The following is a 20,636-nucleotide window of genomic DNA, read 5'->3' as shown; positions in this document are numbered from 1 at the left end:
ACTCATGCCCTGTTAAATTAATAATGTTGACAATTTGCATTTTTACATATATATATATAATGTAAGATTATACTATCAAATTTGTTGATCTCTAAAAACTTACTGGAGATAAGTGCAGGAAGCCCTGAATTCTATTCTCACCGGAGGCATAGAATTTTCTAGCAACAGCTTTTTGTATGTATAAACATGAATCAATGTTTGATTTGAAACAAAAAATGTGTTTTATACATTAGTAAACAACAATGCATACGAATTGAAAAAAATGCTCTTTTGTATCATTTACTTTGATCCCCAAGAAATAGAAATAAATTGGCACATATGTTCAAGTTAATGAATTCCTGAATTCCCTATCCTCCCGACCCCATAATTTCTGTCAGGCAAATGTCAAATGACATCCCCTGCTCCCTCTACATTTTCTTCAATTCAAACACTGCTTTTGATAAAACCCACCATGACATTAGCAGTGAGCACTTACTAATGCTGATCTATATTGCCACATTGTTATTGGTTTATCATCGATAGATGTGTAATATTTAATACAATATAGGAAATATTTTTGTTTGTATCTTCTTATCTTTACGGGTGATCAATTTAAATTCAAAAATTTAACTGTTACTTTACTGATTCTTGTATATCTTTTTATTGTTGCTGTTTTCTGATCAGTGTATGTTTTATCTGATGCCTTAAATACTTTATTACCATATTTCCCCCACTGTTTCAGGTAGTCATGTAAGGTCAAAATGTTTGAACGAACATGAGGAAGCATGGTTAGTCACAAGGTAATTATGATGAGGTTGTCAACACTTGATATCTTGTGCTGAGCTTAAGAAACAACATCCCTTGATGTGTGAAGCTATGCAAGGGACAAATGCCTCTCTCAGCAGTTCTGTATGCTATATGAAGGACAGGAAATATCAGATGATAAACAACTTATGAGATAAAATAAGAAACTACTGCTATGCAGTGCTGGCTGAGAGTGATTAATCCACTTAAATTTCTCAAATATGCTTCATTTAGGGTCACTTTTGTGCTAAAATTGCCATTACACACTCTAAAATAGTCCTCAAACCAGCTAGATTGAAAATTCAGGATAAACCACTGCTGGGAGAGACATTACTTGGCCTGTTCCTCCTGCAAAAATGCAGTGTCAGTGTTGCAAATTGTTTTGTTCTTTTACTATCTAGGAATTGAAAATAGCATATGCATCTGCTGATGTATGTACATAATTTTGTTGGGCTTTAGTTACATAAAAATCACATATAAAAATTAAAAAGAGAGAGTGAATCCTGTGTTCCCTTGCAATTTGCTATTGAGTCCAGGGTCAGAAAGTCCCTAAGGCAGAAACTTTCACTAAGATTGTAAATGTGTGTTTCTTAATTTCTGTAATTATGGTTTATCTATAATGGTACCTGAAAGCACTCTTGAAGAAATAATTAAAACTTTTGTCAGAGCATGTATATTTAATAATGTTCTGAAGTGATGCACACTATTCTAATCCTAATTTAGCTATCACTGGTTTCTGTAGTTGAAAAATTCAACTAATTTCTCTGAAGATTAAAACATATTCTATGCAAATTCCTGTATCAGGACTCCTCTGACTAGTGTATACATAAAACATGCATGACTAGAGAACAAAAAATTGCACTTCCTATCTACATAATTGCAAAATTTGGGCTTTTATTTTAAAGAAGTCAGCTGACCTGAAACAAATTATAAAATGAACAAGCGAGTGCAGTACATGCAGATGAAATCAGGCAGAAAAAAATCTTGTGTGGGAGTCTGAATGCTCTCCCACAGATGCAAGACATAGGAGCAAACAAGGGTCCTTGCCTGCACCTCGATGTTCGGATTCTGACTCTTCATCCTGTAGAAGGTCTAAACCTTTGTTAGGCAGCAGGTTTGCGGGACGGAAAGGAGATGAGTACGGAGGAGGCTCTACACGACTTTTCGTGCCTTGACGTCCTTCCAGTTTTGGCTGAGGGTATGGGTATATGATCTTGTACTCTTTCGGCAACTGGAAATTTGTGACTTTTGGATAAACTGCTTGGTTCATGCCGACATGGCTTGGGACATTGGTCTGAAGTGTGTCCATAGCAGTCATAGTAGCTCCTGTCGTAGGCAAAATTGTAGTTGCATGTGCTGTTGTGGCGATGGCTGGTTTAGCATCTAATGATGTCATCGGAGGTAGTATAGTAGATATCCATGTAGAATCTGTTGACTCAAGAATTGTGGGAGCCACTGCTGTGGTGGCTTTCGTCGGTGGCTTGGGACGACGTGTGGGAAACATTGACATGTTGGAAATCTTATTGGAATTTGATGATGCGACGGGGCGTGGTGCAGATGTGGTGTTGACTCGCATTGCCGATTTTGGAGAGTTGTTCCTATGAGAAGTTTTTGAAGAACTTTTGTTCTTTTTTGGGTAAGTGTTTGCATAATTGGTGGAGAAGATATTTATTGGTGATGAAGAACCATTTCGCCCCTTGTGACTGGAGGAAGACTGTGAGCCAGCTTTCTGTGAATTGACTCCTTTAAGGGATGGTGCAGGGGATGGAGAAGAGGTGTCTGCTGGTCTATCTGGGTTTTCTGAAGTACCGTAAAAGATTAGAGCCCATTCTTGCAGAGTTGCTCGGCCTAGTGACCAGAAAGAAGTGACAAGCATGTTACCATTTATAGTCACTAATAATTACATAATCATTTACAACTATACAATATATTACATGATAGTAATTTATAATTAAGCAAGTAGTAGTCAAAACACTATATGTTTACAAATTACTGTAAATTTATTTATTATCTGCACTATATAACACTAGTAGTTCTTTAAATGTAAGAAGAGCTTTGTTCCGGTGACATGAACATTCTAATAAATCTGAAAAGGAACACTTACATTGTACATTTGTAGAAGATGATATCATATCTTTTTTTATCTTGTTCTCCTCTCATCATTATGTACAAGTTAAAACAAGTTAATTCAATGTGGATGTGTGCAAATTCAACTGATAAAACTAATTAATGTGTTCTGAAAAACTAAAAGAGTATGGGGAAAGTTTTGTTCATTGCAGAAAAACATCCAAAATGCAAGAAAAAAAAAGAATTTGGGATTTTGATTAAATATATTTTGGAAAATAGTTTCTTTGTTACATGGAAATGGTAATAAATAGGGACATTGAATTTTTGCGATGCGCGAAATCGCGAAATGTGAAAATAAGATGCAATTTTGAACATTCTGCACGTAACTACACCCCCAATGATAAAATATGCATGAGTTTTATTCGCGAAGTAATGCGAAATGTGTGCTTTTCCACGAAATGAACGCTTTTTCGCGAAATATCATCAAATTAAGTAGAAAACACGCAAAAACCGGCAATCGAAGTTGTGCGCGCAAACTTTCGATTTGTAACGAAACGTTTCCCTAAAATTTCCTACCACGTGCAGCCGAAGAACGTTTTATCTTCGATCACATCACATATGGCCTCTAAATACTAAGCCTTGTCTAGCAAGAAAAGTAAACTATCCTTGCCCCACCCAATCGACGCTACTGGCAATTACAGTTGAAATCTAAGTACTCGTGTATGTGTACAGTATATAAAAATGAAGTAGTTTATCAATTTATAGCCCTTTTGTAAGTTGTTTCCTTTCATGATGAAAAAGTGTGTGCCAATTTTTTTCTTCCACCGCTGGTATATACCGCTGATCTAACATTTTATTTACCGCTCTCCTCAGTTTCTATTTACCATAAATTTGTCTCCCTAGTAATAAAATACAAATGTGTACAACTAGAAGTATTCTCCCTCTGACAAGGTCAATATGATATGAGAAATTTTCATTACTAATGGTTCAAATTGAAGCATGTTCAACATGGTAAAGTAATCTTAAACATGTAAAACATGCAAACATGTTGTAGGCATTTAGAAATACTCATAAATTAAACAACATAATCAATTCATTATTTGTTCTTAAAATTATCAATTATGGAAATGTGGAAATAATATTAACATTTATTAACATTACTTTGCTTAAGTTACTTAGATTTTCATTGCTGTTATTATTTTAAACTTCTAGCATTTTGCTGAAATTATTACTGATTACTGCTACCTGTAAGAAAAGAGAGGTGCTGCACACTTTTTTCTCTTGTAATGATTCTGAGAAAATAACAAAATTCGAGCATCAATTTTATAAAGATACAATGTTGAAGCGGCCCCGGCGCCTACCCAGCGTCGAATAACATGGGTACCTGGGGGAAACCCTCCCCCACTCACGACCGGATCAAGAAAGTGTGGGGCGTTACCCCCACACCCCCTATACGCCTTCATGGCGTGGTGCTATGCACAGGGGAACACTTTACCTTTTTTTTACCTTTTACAATGTTGTGTAAAGTCGCAGACATTTCTAGGTTGTAATGATCGCATTTAAGGTATAATGGAGTTGTTACATTCCAGAACTGTCTGTTACTGTACACATAAATATTCTCATACATATATTATTAAATTTCATTAGAAATTTACAGTTCAGTTGCATTTTAAGATCAACAGAATGCAAGCGCATACCTGGAAAACGGCCTTCGTTATGCACTTCCAAAGTCCACATTCCAAAAGGGCTCTCTCCCCATGTGTGGACAGACATGAAGGGCCATGACTGAAATCCAGCCCTTGACATGTCATGGAGACGGTGAGCAAGCAGTATAGCTTTGGTGCCTACTGGGGATGTGAGATGAATCTGTAGATCTCCTCTTTTTGCAGTGCTTAGAGTTATTTTGGCCTGTCAAAATAAAACATTGTATTTATTTGAATGTTTCAGAGATACAAAGATTACATTAACTGAAGACACAATTTTACACCTAATTTTTCTTAAAGTCTTATGTTGTATTCATTACAAATTACGGTTGACCTGATACTGATGATGATGTATCACTATTGGCCAATTTGATATTATTTTCTTTTCTTCCGGTTGCTACATATTTCGGTGTTAAGATGTTTTTTTGATCTCCATCTCAGTGACAGAGTGGAAATTGTAATATGCTTTGAATCTGTGTTCCCAGGTTCAAATCCTGGATAAGTTATGGGTTTCATTGATTGATTGATTTGCTTTATTTTACTTCACTTCTTGTGCCACTTTTGTCTAATTTCTGAAGATGGAGATGACTGATGATTTGATAAAATTGATGAATGGACACTCACAAACATCCATGCCCAGGCCAGGATTTGAACCCGGGACCCCTGGCATCGTAGCATGATGTGCTAACCACTCCACCTCGGGGGTTGACAATTTATGGATTTAAAATTGTGTTTGTCCCATCATCACTTACATCACCATTCTTCACCACTGACCCACACAAAATGACATACAATAACTGAAATAGAAGGAAAGAAAGACTTTCTTGTTGCATGAGAAGATATGAATTAAAATGTTTAAGATTTGACAAATTAAGCATGCACAATTTGTGGAACTTAGCATGTAAAAGTATGCAATTTAATCAAAAATGAATAATTCTACATATATATTGTAGCAGGCTAACATCAAGTTAGTCCATTGTGCAAACTTGAAATTAAAATTCAGTTAGGCCAGTTGCAAGATTGGTTCAATTTTTTATACAGAGTGAATGATTTGCACCTTACTTATCATTGGAAGTTTTGTGGAAGTCTTTATATCAGTTAAATTTTTCAAAGCTCAATCTTGATAAATCTGCAATTACATCCTTTTGGATCATATACTGTTATGAGAGAAAGCAAGAAGTTTGCCTTACCTGAACATGTTCTAAGTAATTCACACCTGAACATTCTGCAACACGCAACTGTAGGGTAAGCACACTTTTAGCTGGAATCAGTCTGGAATTAGGAATTAAATGAATTAAAAATAAGACTTACTTTATGATTATATCATTTAATGCTGAAAATACAGTCAAGCAATACATTTACCATTACCTATTGCAATGATAACAGCAAAAAAGCTGATAGTTGAAAAGGATTTAAGTAGATAAAATAATGTGTTAAAAACATTTTTATGTACAGTAAGTTATGAAATAATACAAATTTGGCCTCTTAAGGTAATTTTTAGCATTCTCGTGAATTTCACTACTTTTTACGTGTAAAGTAAAAAAATAATGTTGATATCAGAAATGGGCACCTACACATTCTTGAAGCCTTACCTCATTTTTAGTGTAGGGTTAAATTTGTCGTTTTCTACTATGTTATGTTTTAGTTATTTTTATTATTTTTAGTTGATTTCAAGACTGCAAGATGGAAGTATATATCATTTTATAGTTCATGCTTTACCATAAAAGCAAAATTCTGTTTCATCCATCCCTTTTCATCTTCTGATTCAAATTTACTGTTGCTTTCAGAGGTGAACAACAAGTCGGTAACGCATCTGACTACCTTGCTAAAGGTCCCGGGTTCGATCCCCAGCCGGTTCAAATCCGGGAACTTTTCTAACGTTGGAAGCGTCAAATAACATGGGTACCTGGGGGGAACCCTGGGGGGTAAAGGTGGTCAGGGGTATGGTGCTGATCCACTCACGACCAGACCCCCACACCCCCTATACGCCTTCATGGCGTGTGCTAACACTTTACCTTTACCTTTTACAACAAGTGCAAATAAGGTTTCCCCGATGGCATAGTGGTAACACCATCACCTTGTAATCAAGGGGTTCCAGGTTAGATACTTGGTGTAGGTACATTGCACAGTGGTGCAAATCCCACTTTAAACTATAGGTTCAGTCCCGATTAACCTATGTGTGCATAAAGTGGACTTAAAACAGAAGCAAACTTCGTTTTTGAGCCATATTTCGGTTTTCTGTTGTCCATGAACTACAACGCATGAGAGAAAACAAAATTTTATTATGTCTAATTTATATTCGCTTTCTTCTTTTTCACCTTCTTCCTCTATTTTTCCATCTTCTTCCCCTTCTGCTACTTACTTAATTTTTACTACAACTAGCATAATCTCACCTAACGTGATTGTTACGTTCTCAACATCTGGGTATATATACACAGGATATACTCCACCCACAGTCGAATCTCGTCCAAGCAAACACAAAGCATATATGTATATGACTTCCACACTGCAACAGCACATTGCACATGGCGTATGTATATGCCATCCACACTTGGGTTTAATATTGCAATGAAACAAAATGCCAAGCGGTTCTCACTGAATACTGTGTAATATAAATCAGGTTTTAAGCAGAACAAGATTCTTTTTATGACTATTTTGTGATTAACAAAGGCTCTTGGAAGTCCTAAACACTTGTATGTTGATCAATTTTGGAATTCTGTCACTTAAGTTCTGTAGTAAGTACAACTGTGTGGAAACTTAATTTAAAAACATTAATTCTCATGAAAATAACACCAAAAAAGTGAGCAAATAATACTAGTTTTGTAAAAAATAACACTGAAAAATTCAGGCACCTAATAACTGCTTATATTCGGAAAACCTACTTCTTGCCAGTAGTATGCCAGATGGCATAGTGGAATGCAGTTACTTTGTAATTAAGGAATTCCAGGTTTGATCCCCAGTCTAGGTACAATGCATCCCACATTAAACTGTAGGTCCAGCCCCTTACTAGCCTAACTGAGCATAGAGTGGACTTGAAACAACCTTTACCAATACTTAAATATTTTACAATCTTTCTGTGTTATGTCGCTGCATGATAACTCATACTTTTCCTGATACATATATTAAGTTACATAATGGTTGAAACTGGTTTTATATTCTACTGCTGTAAATTGTATGACCTTTCCTGACTGAACTGTTAAAACAGTGGCAAGATTCTCTCGGGCTATTAGCCAGGTGAGTTGTGAAAAGGATTCCAAGCTTTCAAAAGCTAACTTCACTCTCACCTTCAGGGTGGAAGTGGAATTTGAGAACTAGTGATGTTCATTGGAAAGTACAGAATTTTTAATTTTCAAGGCATAAATAAATTACAACAAGAACGTCTGTAACTTACTTATCAACATGTGGGGCTGAAACTTCACATTTACGCTGTTCTGGGGCCATCTTCCATGTACGAGCAAGTTTAACCATGGCACTTGCATCCATCAGTCCATACCCAAAAGAGTGGCTCACTAAAAAGAAACAAGCGCAAAAATTTTACACGAAAAAAGTACATATACAAGTACATATATGCAAGATAATATTCCCCAACTTGATTCGATTTATTTATTTTCTTCTTCTTCTTCTTTTGATTTCTAAAGGTGATATATATATCTCCATTTTCTGATCCTATTTTTACATTTTTCAACATTTTACATTCAATTTTTATGGTTGCAGTAAAGCAACATGCTATAAAATTTTACCAGATTCCATTTTCCTGCATTTTAAACTCTTTCATCTTGGTTTCCTGAAGAACATATAAATCGAGATTCCACTGTACATCACTACTACGACATTGAAATCATCACTGAAATTATGAAAGTGGAAATGAAACATGGGATTGAGTCATACAACGTTATTACTCAAGGATCAGTACAAATTGGCCGATCAAGTATCCAAAAGAACATAAATAAAAAGTTACCATTTTGGTATACTGGACTATACTCATGCAAGGATACTGAGTGAAAGGCTTGGGTTAAAAATACTTCATAGTGCTCGACATATGCAGAATTAAAACTACCCTCGTTAAAAACCCTTAAAACTCTCGATAAAACGTGTTAAAACCACCACTATGTTGAACATTGAGTAATAATTCCTGTTGGGAATGCTTCCCTGAAGACAGTAGAAAATTTGTCACCTTGTAATGAAAATGCCCCAGGTTCGATACCCAAAGGAGGCACATACTGATTCGGATCCAGTCTTGATTTGCTTATCTGTGCATAAAGTGGACTCAAAACAAAAAGAAACTAGGAGAGATGCCTAGTTGGGAGGATGAGATCCTCCTGCTCTTCCATTCTCCACATTGCTCATAATCATTCATCATTCTTCCTCATTCTCACATTAGCCAAACGTGGAAGAAAGTGACTACAGATAAAGAGAATCACTAAATAAACCATTCATCTTTATTGTCATGACTGGCGAAAGTTACAGAAAAGCAACTTAAAAGTATGGAAAATACCTAAATTTGGAAACTGTATATTAACCCGAGGCAGCTCCTGAACGCATGTGGTGCATGCTGCGCATGCGTCAATTGTGGGAAAAAGGACAACTTGCTCTGCGACGACATTAATGAGCATTCCTACATTCTAATTTCTTCATATAGGAGAAGTATTTATTTTACACGAGAGCACTCAACTAAGCTTATATTACATTTCTTGGATCTGAAGTGAAAGAAAGTAATAATTATTTTCCCACAATTGACGCATGCGTCATTTCAGATCCAAGAAATGACCAAGCATAAAGTTCCCACTACATGCGGCAACGTTAATTTCCCAAAAAATTGCAAAACTAACAATATCAACATATTCACTCACCATTTCTCCCTACTCCATTCACTTTCCAATCGGGTGCATTGAGGTTTGCTGGCTTTGCTGTGCGTACCACGATGTGCTGCATGTCTCTCCAAGTGAGACTTGGGTTGGCCTCAAGTGCCAAAGCACATATCCCGGCAGCCAGAGGGGCAGATGCTGATGTACCTGTGTGGCTTGCAGTGCACTGATGATGCAAATCTGTGGTGACAACCTGTAAGATACCAAACATCTCTTATAATAAAAATAGTTAAATACAACAAATGGTATCAGAATGACACATGGAACTACAATGAGAATATGCTAGAAAGTATATTGTTTCAGTATCTGGGTAGTAGATTGACTAAACAATTTGGATCTTTGTCTACTACCATGCAACTGTGATATGCTCCATGGGTATTAATCATAATTCATAACTTGGCAGTGGTAGTAATTAGGGAAGGAGCAAGGGGCCTGCCCACTTCTGCCCCCCCCCCCCCTCTCCACATTCTGACCTCTTCATGTTTAGCCTTGTCTACCAAGAAAAAATAAACCTATCTACATCACATGAAAATGGAACTAATAAGAATTATTCTGGCTGAACATCTATACAAATATACAGGGTGTTTCGTAAGTTTGTTTACAACGCTTGGGAGGTGATTGTACGAGTGAAAATAAGGTGGAAAGTTCATGTAACGAAATTCCGGAAACGGCTTTGTTCCCGAGTTATTGACGTTTGAAAATGTGGGAAAATGATTTTCCGAAGTGAATAATGGCAAAACGGGTGGAGAGAAGACGTCGGTGTTGGGCGGTCCACTAAGAAATTGGGTATGCTCTTGTCAAAAAATCACGCGGCAATGTTGTGCAATGTTGGCGCAAGGGATTCCCCAAAGGACGCGAACGAAGATGTTGACGGGAGTGGAGTGGATGTGCGTTCTGCGTGAGCTGGTATCGACGAAAATTGGCATGTGTTGAATGGCACCAAAAAACAAAAGAAAATTTCCTGAGCGAAGGGCACCATGACGTAAAAACGAAGAAAATGAACTGTCATAGGTTGCATACCCTGAAGGGCACACAGTATGCTTAATGGAGATGTGAAGGGAACCTCATCACAGACAGTTTTCAAAGTGTCCACCATGTACTTCGAAGCAGAGGTGACAACGGTGAATCAAGGATTGTCTAAAGCGACCCAACAACCCCGGCGTTTCTGCTATCGATGCTGCAGCTACATTGATACGGGCAACGAGGTCCTCGGCTGACACGACAGGTGTTTCGTAAACGAGGCGTTTTATCTCTCCCCAGAGGAAGAAATCCAGGGGCGTAATATCAGGCTATCAAGGTGGCCATGGCACAGGCCCTCCCCTGCCAGTGCACTGGTTGTGTAATACGGTATTGAGGAAATGGTGCATATTCCGATCGAAATGTGGGGGTGCACCGTCATGTTGAAACCACAGTCTTTGTCTCAGTGCCAAGGGCACGTCATCTAGTAGTTCAGGCAAAACCTCACTGAGAAGTGCTTGATAAGTGGGTCCACATAGGCGAACAGGGAGAATGTACGGTCCAATCAAATGGTCATGCAGTATCCTGCACCACACATTCACTGCAAAACTGTACTGATGATGTGCCACTAGCAGTGCATGTGGATTTTCATGTTCCCACACATGACTGTTTTTACTATTGAACACACCAGTTTTCGTGAAGATAGCCTCATCAGTCCATAGTACCATATTCTGAAAATTGGGGATAGTGATAGTTTCAATTTGATGAACAAACCATTGGCAAAAGTCCTCATGTGGGCCAAAGTCCCGAGGTAAAAGGTCTTCCCCTTTCTTCAATTTGTACGGGTGCATCCCCTCTTCTGGCAGGACTCGCCACACATTCACATGGGAGGTGTTTCGTTCATGGGCTAGTGCACGCATACTAGTGCCTGGATGATCCATCACTGCAGTTAACACATCTTCCACAAACCGTCGTGTTCGCACACTTTGCGGTCGTCCAACTTCTCGACGAGGTGGCAACACTGATCCTGTTTCCCGAAGTCGAGTGTCTAGAGTTTGAAATAAGGTGTGCGATGGTAACACCCTATTTGGAAAACGTGCCCCATACAGACGGCTTGCAGCACTTCTATTACCTCCAACCTCCCCATAAATCAGATGCATGTCCGCCAGCTCTTGGGACATGTATGCAGCCATCCCTTACACCGGGCTACAAGTGTTTATGGCTGTTAACACTAGTACACTTCACAGAACACGATGGGCTGTGGCTAAGAATTAACACTTAACACTGCTAGGTCAAATGTTTGCCCAACACTACTGTCCAAGAACCTCACGTTTTTTCGTCGATACCAGCTCACGCAGAACGCACACCCACCCCACTCCCGTCAACATCTTCGTTTGCGTCCTTTGGGGAATCCCTTGCGCCGACATTGCACAACATTGCCACGTGATTTTTTGACAAGAGCGTACCCAATTTCTTAGTGGACTGCCCAACACCGACGACTTCTCTCCACCCGTTTTGCCATTATTCACTTCGGAAAATCATTTTCCCACGTTTTCAAACGTCAATAACTCGGCAAACAAAGCCGTTTCCGGAATTTCGTTACATGAACTTTCCACCTTATTTTCACTCGTACAATCACCTCCAAAGCGTTGTAAACGAACTTACGAAACACCGTGTATAAGAAATCTTGTTCGAAAACTGAATGCATCTATAAGATGTAAGACAGTCATTTACTGATAACTAGAGCCCGGAAGTTTGGCAAAATGCCTCTTTTTATCTACTGCATATATTGATAATTTTTTTTTCGGATATACGTTTCTTATGTTGTTTCGAATGTTGTAGAAGCCTTTTCATTTTGCCTATTTTGCCTATTTGGGACCCCCACTGCTTATTTTTAATTATAATGCCTTTCTTTTTGCCTTTTTCAATGAAATTTGACAATTTTTTTTTTTAAATGTGAATATAAATTATTTTTCTCCCAAAAAACGTTGTTGACATTTATTTTTCTTCCGTTTATTATGTGAATAATTTTCGCCTTATTTAAGTAATATTGAACTCACGCATGTTTCAACATTGCTGAAGGAGAAAAGTGTGAGAAAAAAGTATTTCATGCTGAGTTAGGATATTGCCTTTCGGTTAACATTTCCTTGTGCATGATTGACTGCTGAAGTGGAGAGGTTGATTTCGAACACAAAGAAGATATTCCTGAAATCTCCCTCTCGAACCCGAAAATTTGAGGAAGTTGCGCCTGAGTTTAGTTTACCTCTGCAACCAGTCTTGACGAGATGGAGAACCTGGATATCAGCAGCTATATATTATGCTAACAACCTTGAAAAAATCAGTCAGGTGATCGATGCTCTTCCAGAAAATGAAGCGGCTTCAATTCATGAAGTGAAAAAACTCCTGTGCTATTCAAGTTTACTTTTGCACATTATGGTGCATTACCAGAGACAATGAAAATCTACGAGGACTCTATGCAGCAGATGATGGAAGTGCCAGGAGAAAAGGGGTCAGCTGTTGCGGAAAAGTGCAAACGGGTAGTGAGTGCAAATGAGGACTTGAAACAACTGAAAACAATTTGTGATATTCTAAAAGGTGAAAATGCTGTTACCGAAATGAGTCTAGCTACATTAGCTTGTTTTATGTATGCTCCAATAACTTCTGTCGAAGTAGAAAGATCATTTTCTACTATGAAAAACATTCTCTCTGACAGACGACTATCAATGAATGTTGAGAACTTTAAAAAAACACCTTGTAGCTATGTGCAATCAAGACGGAGAAAATTGAAATGCTCTTCCCAATATAAATTTTAATATTTTGCCAGAAATTATAGATAAAAGTAAGCGACTTCCAAATGTGCCTTTTTTCGGTTTATTTTGCCTTTTTTTCATTTTTAGTGCCTATTTTCCACATTATAAATGCCTTTTTGCCTGCCTATTTTAACAAAAATAAATGCCTGAACTTCCAGGCTCTACTGATAACGAACTATTGGATAGAAGAGAGATTGATAGAACTGTTATACTGTTTGGTATCAAATGTGCGAATAATTCATTTTGCACGACTTATCTGGACACACAAATTAAGTCAAACATTATCCATTAGTTTGTATAAAGCTCAACTCTGATTAAAGGAGCTGGAACACTAGGTAAAATATGGATTTTGAAACAAAAACAAGGGAGAAGAGGGCCGAAAAGGGGAAGCAGACTAGTAAAGGGAAGATGATGCTCACAAATGAGAAAGTCAATAACATCTTACTGGTTTTTCAATTAAATGGTCCCGAGCCAGCTGTGCACATAAGTTATGGTGGTTTGTGAAAGAAAGAGGAAAATTGATATCAACGATAGAAATTAATTTAAAAAATAACATATACAAGAAAAGCTGACATTAATTAAATCTAAATTTATGAGCAAGTACAAATGAGCAAGTACAAAATTGATGATGACTGTACCAACATGTTCTTATACTTAGCTGTTGGGTTCATAATTCATCTTCAATAAGGCTAAATTTCTTTATGAAAAACTCCACACTCCTTCAGTACTCTGTATTTTTCACTGACACCAATCTTTCATTCTACTTTGTTTCTTCTTCTTTATTTGCCTTGTAAACCAAAAGTTAATTTTCAATATTCATCATTCTTACCTGCTTCTCTCCTGAGGAACCACTACTGTAGGTAGTGGCTAATGTAGAGCTGCATGCTTCCGAGTACCATGGTACAAGGCCATTTTCTGTGGCACTACTAATTGATAATGTCCATATGGAATTGGTATATCCATCACAGTTGCAGTTATCATGGTCCCTACCACCATTGCCGGATGCCCATACAAATATAGATCCTTTTCCATTTCGCCCCTGAAATATTTAAGAAGTTCATGCTTACATTAGAGACAAGAGTGGTGAAAATATGATTACAATTAATAAAACCATGCTTATTTTGTGCATATTCATGTTCATTTGTGTTCATCACAGGAATGAAATGCTGCTGATGTTGAGCATATAAAATATAAGATGTACAAGAAGATACGAAGTTAAAATAAATAATTAAGACACAGTTTGCAGTCTGATTAAATAAAAAATTGATTAAAGAAAATTCACATAATAATTACAAGTCATCAAATAATTCTTGCATTTTTACATTTGGAGAGTTTCTGTGTACATTCAATCCACAGAATGACATGCACGAAGGTCTATTGTTTGCTGTGAAAGGTTCTACATGAACATTTATTTTAACTAGCATATTCACACATTTAATATTTCAAAATTATATGATTCATCTTGAGTTGCATGAAGTTACAAATATGTGTGTGTGTTTAAGTTATAATGAAATTTCTGATTTCCAAATATTACATACTTGATATGATCCATATTTTTATGTGACGTCACAACTTTAAAATATGTCACTAATATATTTATTTTGAGCAAAGAAAGTGTAATTTCCATGTTATTATATGTAATATTGCACCTTGTTTGTAATGTATATCTTTCGTTTAATGTTTATTGTATTTTATGCTCTGTTATGAGTAGTTTAATGTATCTTCATGTTTGCGAGAGTGCACTATGTGAAGTTGTATTTCTAAACATGTATAGATGTTAGTTTTGTTGATAGTACCCTTTTGTAGATAGTGAGTGATTCATCTGCATTTGAATCTGTTTCCAGAAAATAGTATAAAAGCGAGGATATCATGTAAGAAATAGCACACTTTCGCCAGGAATCGTCAAAGCTTTTAAACTTAAAAAGAACTCCTTGGTGTTGTGCATACATCTTGGTATGGTAGTTTGGGGTGCAAGCTAAGCCTATGTGATCATAGGTATGCCGATGGCCATACATTGATGATATGCACAATACTACAACCATTTATTCGTTAAGAAATAAAGCTAGCCTAATGATTAATTTGGAATAAAAGGCTAAAGAGTAAATATTGGCTCAGTTATTATTGCATATCTCTTGGTGTGGTAGTTCAGGGTGCAAGCTAGGTCTATGTGATCATAGGCATGCCAATAGCCACGCATTGAGTTTATGCATTTTTAGTTGAGTCAATTCATCGACAAAGCGAAATCCTCGCCTTCGTCTCAAGTATATTTGTATTATAATTGCCATAAATAAAGAATAAAACCTTTTAGTTTATCTACTGCAGCAGTGTGGTTTCATTTCTCTGTGCTGTGAATATTGTCTTTGCCTAACACTTTCTGGATGTACATGTGAGAGAGAGAGAGAGAGAGAGAGAGAACTCCCTGTACCTGAGAGGAGTCTGTATTTCACAGAGTCTCATCATTCACCGCTGAGCATTATTGAGTTATTAATAATAAGAATAATACAACGACACATTAATAAATATAATAATACATTTAATATATAAATAATACAGGACTGAACGTATCATAGTCACAGAACAAAAGGCAATGTTTGTTTGAGAACAAGATGTAATATATCAATTTATTGGATTTGAATTGATTGAATTGTTGTTTTAAGTCCACTTTATGCACAGTAAGGCTAATCAGGACTGGACCTACAGTTTTAAAGTGGGATCCGAACCACTGTGCCATGTGCCTGAACCGGGAATCGAACCTTGGACCCCTTGATTATCAATCAATTTATTGGAATATTATCTTGAGTGGAATACACATTTTTAAAACTACAGAGGTATACGGATAACATAACCTTTGTGTGACTATAAAATATCTGAGATGGATCATAGTTTTTCATACAAAATATAAATTCAATGTTCTTATTGCTCAACTCTTTTTAACCTACCTTAGTAACACCTTCAATGAATGCTCTTGTTGCCAACTCTCCAGGCCCATCAACTGTTTTCCCATCATCATCTGGACCCCAAGAAGCACTGTAGATGTCAATGTGCTGTGGATTTAGACTTAATGAGCGAGCTTCCACAGCATCTGTAACATCCCCATCTAACATCCTCACACCTAGTAAAAGGAATAGAACACGGTAGTTAACAACTATTTTATCACAAAATAAACCTAAATGACAACAACACGACATTTTAAAATACCACCCTTTTGTTCATGTTGTTTGGAAATTTTCAACATTGATATGAAGGTGTTCTTTATTCAATTTCAACTACGAAAAATGTCCACATGAAGTGGACAAAATATAGCTATTTTAAAATATTGTGTCTCTGTGTATTTTTATAAATATTTCTTCCATTTTATTATGATGAAGGGCAATACTTTATCTCCTTAATGGAGTTGGGTCAGCATAGCATGCTATGAAACCAGATGCCCCAGATTCATCCCGTAACCCATTTCATCAGTTCATCTTCATCCTCGTTGTCACATTGCCCAGGAGGTAGAAAAGTGATGCAAAATAACCAGAAAACTATAATTAGAAACAGAAAGTAAATGTTTTTAAATACCAGATGCCATTTCCATGACATTTCAGTTCCAATTAATGTACATATGGTTAAGGTTACTTGAGATTAAAACATCAGGGAAATTATTTTATGCAAATAGTTGTGCTGTGTTGTAGATATCTCAAGGGACATATGAAGCTTACCTCCTACAGCTGCTCCATAAGCAACTCCCACAGCACAGATGGAATTATTTGCTGATGCAGCAACTTCCCCTGCACACCGGGTCCCATGCCTGTTAGAGTCAATGAGGTCATACCTCGGCATTGGATCTTCGTCGTGATTGTTCACATCATAACTTGCCTGTGGATCCTGCAAGAAAAAAAATAGTTAAAGGTCAGGGAGAGCAGCTAATAGATACAGGTTACACAATAAATTAGTGGTAGATTTAAGAGTAAATTATACTAAACAAAAAATATGTGTTATACTAGAAGATGGTAACGATGACTATTAAAGGTAAATTGGAAGTTGTAGTAGTTGATGGTGCCCAACAAAAGTATCTTGAAATGTCGACGCTTTCCTGTTGCTCGGCGTTACGCGAAGAGTCACGGGAATGGTTCTTCTGGATCAGATCTAGAACCACGTGCGTAGTTGTTCCTGCCATCCCTTCTCAGAGGATTATGCCACCTGTTGTAATTGGGATAACCATTTCTGTGGTTCTGCGTAACTTGTCTGACCCTGGGAATTTGGCAGTGGCGTAGCGTTATAGTACGCCCATATGCCCGGCATTCCCAGATTAAAAATTTCAAAAATGCTTAAATGCTTTGATTATAAAGTAAAACGTGACTAATTTCATATATGTTTGACCTTCATGGCATTATAATGGCTATTTTTCGCGATCTGCTTGCAACGCTCCACTCTCAACACTCCTTCTAGCATCTCTTTGCAATGCCTTTCCCGGCCGGACGCCGAGCAGGTTCGGCATACAGGACTCCTATATTCCTTGCTGCCTTTATGGAGGGAAAGCTTCCATTTCTACAGCACGCGCGTAAATGGGCTCTCTTACGCCAGCGTATGAGAGGTCTACCGTGATTGGTTCATGTGACCCTTCCTGCCTTCTGAAGCAGACGACAGCGGCAGAATTCCTACCCAGTTCTTCACTCTTCGTGCTCATATGTGATGCTACAATATGCAATATTGACTGACGTAACTTTACCAATCTCAAATATACTGCTTCTTAATGGCCACTGCATTGTATAATTTATCGCACGAACAGCGATGTGTATTAGAAACTAAAAGATCAACACAGTTTTTGTCAAATAAGTTGGTGAAGTCCTCGTGATAGAAATTCAGCCTGTGGCTGTTCTACCACTTAACCCGCAAAACTATTATTTTTTTATTGTATTTTTTCGTTATTATCTAACTACTTAATATTGTGTGAATGGAAATGTTTAGCATTCATTTGAAAACTCTTAACATCGAATGGTCTCTGGAGAAAATTATTTTAAAATGTTTATCAGCATTCTCAAGATGTAATAAACAGTGGTCTGAATTACTAATCGGCACTGTTACGTCAGTAGAATATTTGGATCATACACTCTGCTTTTCACAGTGCGCCAAGACGACAGAGGTCCCTGGTTCGAATCCCGGCGTGAACACGGGTGTTCTTTGTCAGTGTCCCTTCATCAATATCATCACTCATATTCATATTCGCAATTAACCAAAAGTGGTAGAAAAGCGAAGTAAAATAAACCAAATCAATCAGTAGTTGGATCGCCCACAACAATGACGTCTACTGTTGTGCAGAGGCGCTTGTGATTCAGGTAGGTTTTTAATGACTTGCGTCATGCAGAAAGATATAAAAAAAGGTATAGAACACCAGAGTTCAAAACATCTGTGGCATAGTGAGTCATCTAATTTTCTAGCTAAAACATGCAATGATGATGTTTTATTGAAAACCCAGCTTACTTCAGGCAAATAATACCTGTGGCGACTAATACCATAAGTAAATTATTAAGCAAGAAAGGGCCGGGCCGACTCTTCCTTCGGACTTGGCGTTCCCACCCGAAATGTCCATGCTACGCCACTGGAATTTGGTTACCAATTCTATTTTGTCTAGGAGCATTTTCCTGGCCAGCACCTTCTCTATTCCATGCAGGCCACTTTGGTCTAATTTGCGAAGATGGGGATGAGTGATGATATGATCAATGGACACTCACAAACACCCATGCCCAAGCTGGGATTCGAACCTGGGACCCCTGGCGTCGTAGCGCGATGTGCTAACCACTCCGCTACGGGGGCCCCGGCACACTACTGCTGGAAATCATGGCGATTATCATTATCGTCGAATACTCGCTCTACAATTGACACTGGCTATTAGGTGCTCATATCTTGGGAGGACGGAGTTTCAATTTTCATCCACCAAGAGACCCATTTCTCCATTTACATATTTTAGCTCGTTGTTTATAAAAAAGCTTGACCAAGAAGAGAAAACCCCTCTGGCGCTGTAGCCGAATTTTCAACCGTCAGGAGAGGAGGGAGCATGGACAATTCAATCAACTCCTTGCCATGCCCTTGCACTGCCAAAATATGCAGTGTTCTTTAATACGTCGTTGTCACCTTTATTCAGTTGCAAGAGTTTGTATCTTTATGAAAAACACACACACACAGCGAAAGAAAAGATGTAATATTTTAACGTTCTTGCAGTTTTCGGCAACGATGCAAGCGAGAGAAGTTACTTATGCATGTGGCAACACGAGGGCACAAGCGCAGCGGAAGTGAGTAGGAAACAAATGACTGTCTACTTTAGTTCACGAGTTTGCCGGGATTTGTCTCGTTTTGGTTGAGCTATAATTGACCTTCGACCTTTTAGAGTGCTATTATCATGGCGGACGGGGTTTCAATTTCTTTCATACTCCCTCTGAATGTGTATATGTCCCATATTTTATTCTGAAATATCTGGGAACCCTAAATGACTTACAGATAAACTTGTGTAAATTTCACACATACACACTACCTACAGTGACGTGCTCCATGTACTCGTAGTTTATGTCAGGACCACCGGGCATTAAGGACCGTGTGCTAGAATTTCGTAAAAACCGCAAAGAAATGCGAAGCGGCAAGTGCACCAGCCGTGTGCACGGCCTGTGATCCTTTTTTGTTTGTGTAAATAGTAATCTGCACACAAATGGCATGTAAGCTGCGTAGTTAAGACCGGGAAACGGAACCAGCCAAAAGGCAGACGCGCGAAAACGCCACAAAGAACTACTGAGCGGCTGTATGAAGTTAAAAGCGCCATCATGGAACGTCTACTGCACTAACAGCTGCAGAAGAATCACAATTAGAGGAGTGCTTCATTCTATTTCCTCAGTGGGGTTTTGGAATGAACAAACAAGACTTGTGTGACGTAGTTCAAGATTATTGTGTTTCGAAAAAGACGGACGTACCATTCAAAAGCGGGCCGGTCCTTCATACCCCATTGGCTGGTGCTTATTACCCAACAAAGGGGCAATTGGGACCATACAACCTACCTTTCAATTCATTGTTGATTTTGCCTTTGCATTATATTCCTACTCGTTTGTTGTCATTAATGTAAACTAGAAAATATACATTCCAGAATGCATCCTGTTTGTGTTTTCTTGTACAGCTCCTGATGAATTTCTTCAATGAAATAGCAATTTGGTGGTCCTTAATGCCCCGGTTTACCTTATACCTCTTTCACTGGTCTTGATTTCGTATTATGTATAACATCGGATGAAGGAAAATATGATAAAATATTGTAGGTTCTGACATTTCTTACAAACAGATCGAAATGTAGTTTTTCCTGAATGCCACTTGGCTACAGAAACAATTTTGTAGCAGGCTCGATTTACAACCATGTTCGTGAATTTCACAGCTGTATGGTAGGATTTTAAAAGTGGATCTAACGGTTGGGTGACGTCACATGGAAGCTTATG

At 37.8% G+C, this 20,636-nt stretch overlaps 1 protein-coding gene across 2 annotated transcripts in view; it reads right to left on the bottom strand.

Annotated features, from left to right (window-relative positions):
• The window catches only part of LOC145985027 (furin-like protease 1), an 844,450-nt gene that overhangs the window by 31,367 nt on the left and 792,447 nt on the right, over nucleotides 1-20,636 (bottom strand). Inside the window, exons 6-13 of one of the 2 annotated variants that reach the window (XM_083118535.1) lie at nucleotides 16,887-17,052; nucleotides 16,125-16,297; nucleotides 14,015-14,224; nucleotides 9,404-9,611; nucleotides 7,945-8,062; nucleotides 5,744-5,825; nucleotides 4,548-4,758; nucleotides 1,656-2,631 (exon numbers count right to left, since the gene is read on the bottom strand). In XM_083118535.1, coding sequence (XP_082974661.1) covers nucleotides 1,751-2,631; nucleotides 4,548-4,758; nucleotides 5,744-5,825; nucleotides 7,945-8,062; nucleotides 9,404-9,611; nucleotides 14,015-14,224; nucleotides 16,125-16,297; nucleotides 16,887-17,052 — 2,049 coding nt within the window. In that variant the 3' untranslated portion in view covers nucleotides 1,656-1,750. Of the gene's footprint in view, nucleotides 1-1,655; nucleotides 2,632-4,547; nucleotides 4,759-5,743; nucleotides 5,826-7,944; nucleotides 8,063-9,403; nucleotides 9,612-14,014; nucleotides 14,225-16,124; nucleotides 16,298-16,886; nucleotides 17,053-20,636 lie in introns of those variants that run through there. The other variant, XM_083118536.1, reaches the window with a different exon arrangement.

The sequence above is a fragment of the Lepisma saccharinum genome, chromosome 3 (genome assembly GCF_977018435.1).
Source record: "Lepisma saccharinum chromosome 3, izLepSacc3.1, whole genome shotgun sequence".
Taxonomy (NCBI): domain Eukaryota; kingdom Metazoa; phylum Arthropoda; class Insecta; order Zygentoma; family Lepismatidae; genus Lepisma; species Lepisma saccharinum.
The sequence above is the reverse complement of the archived record's forward strand: the minus strand, read 5'-3'. Positions and strand labels throughout refer to the sequence as shown.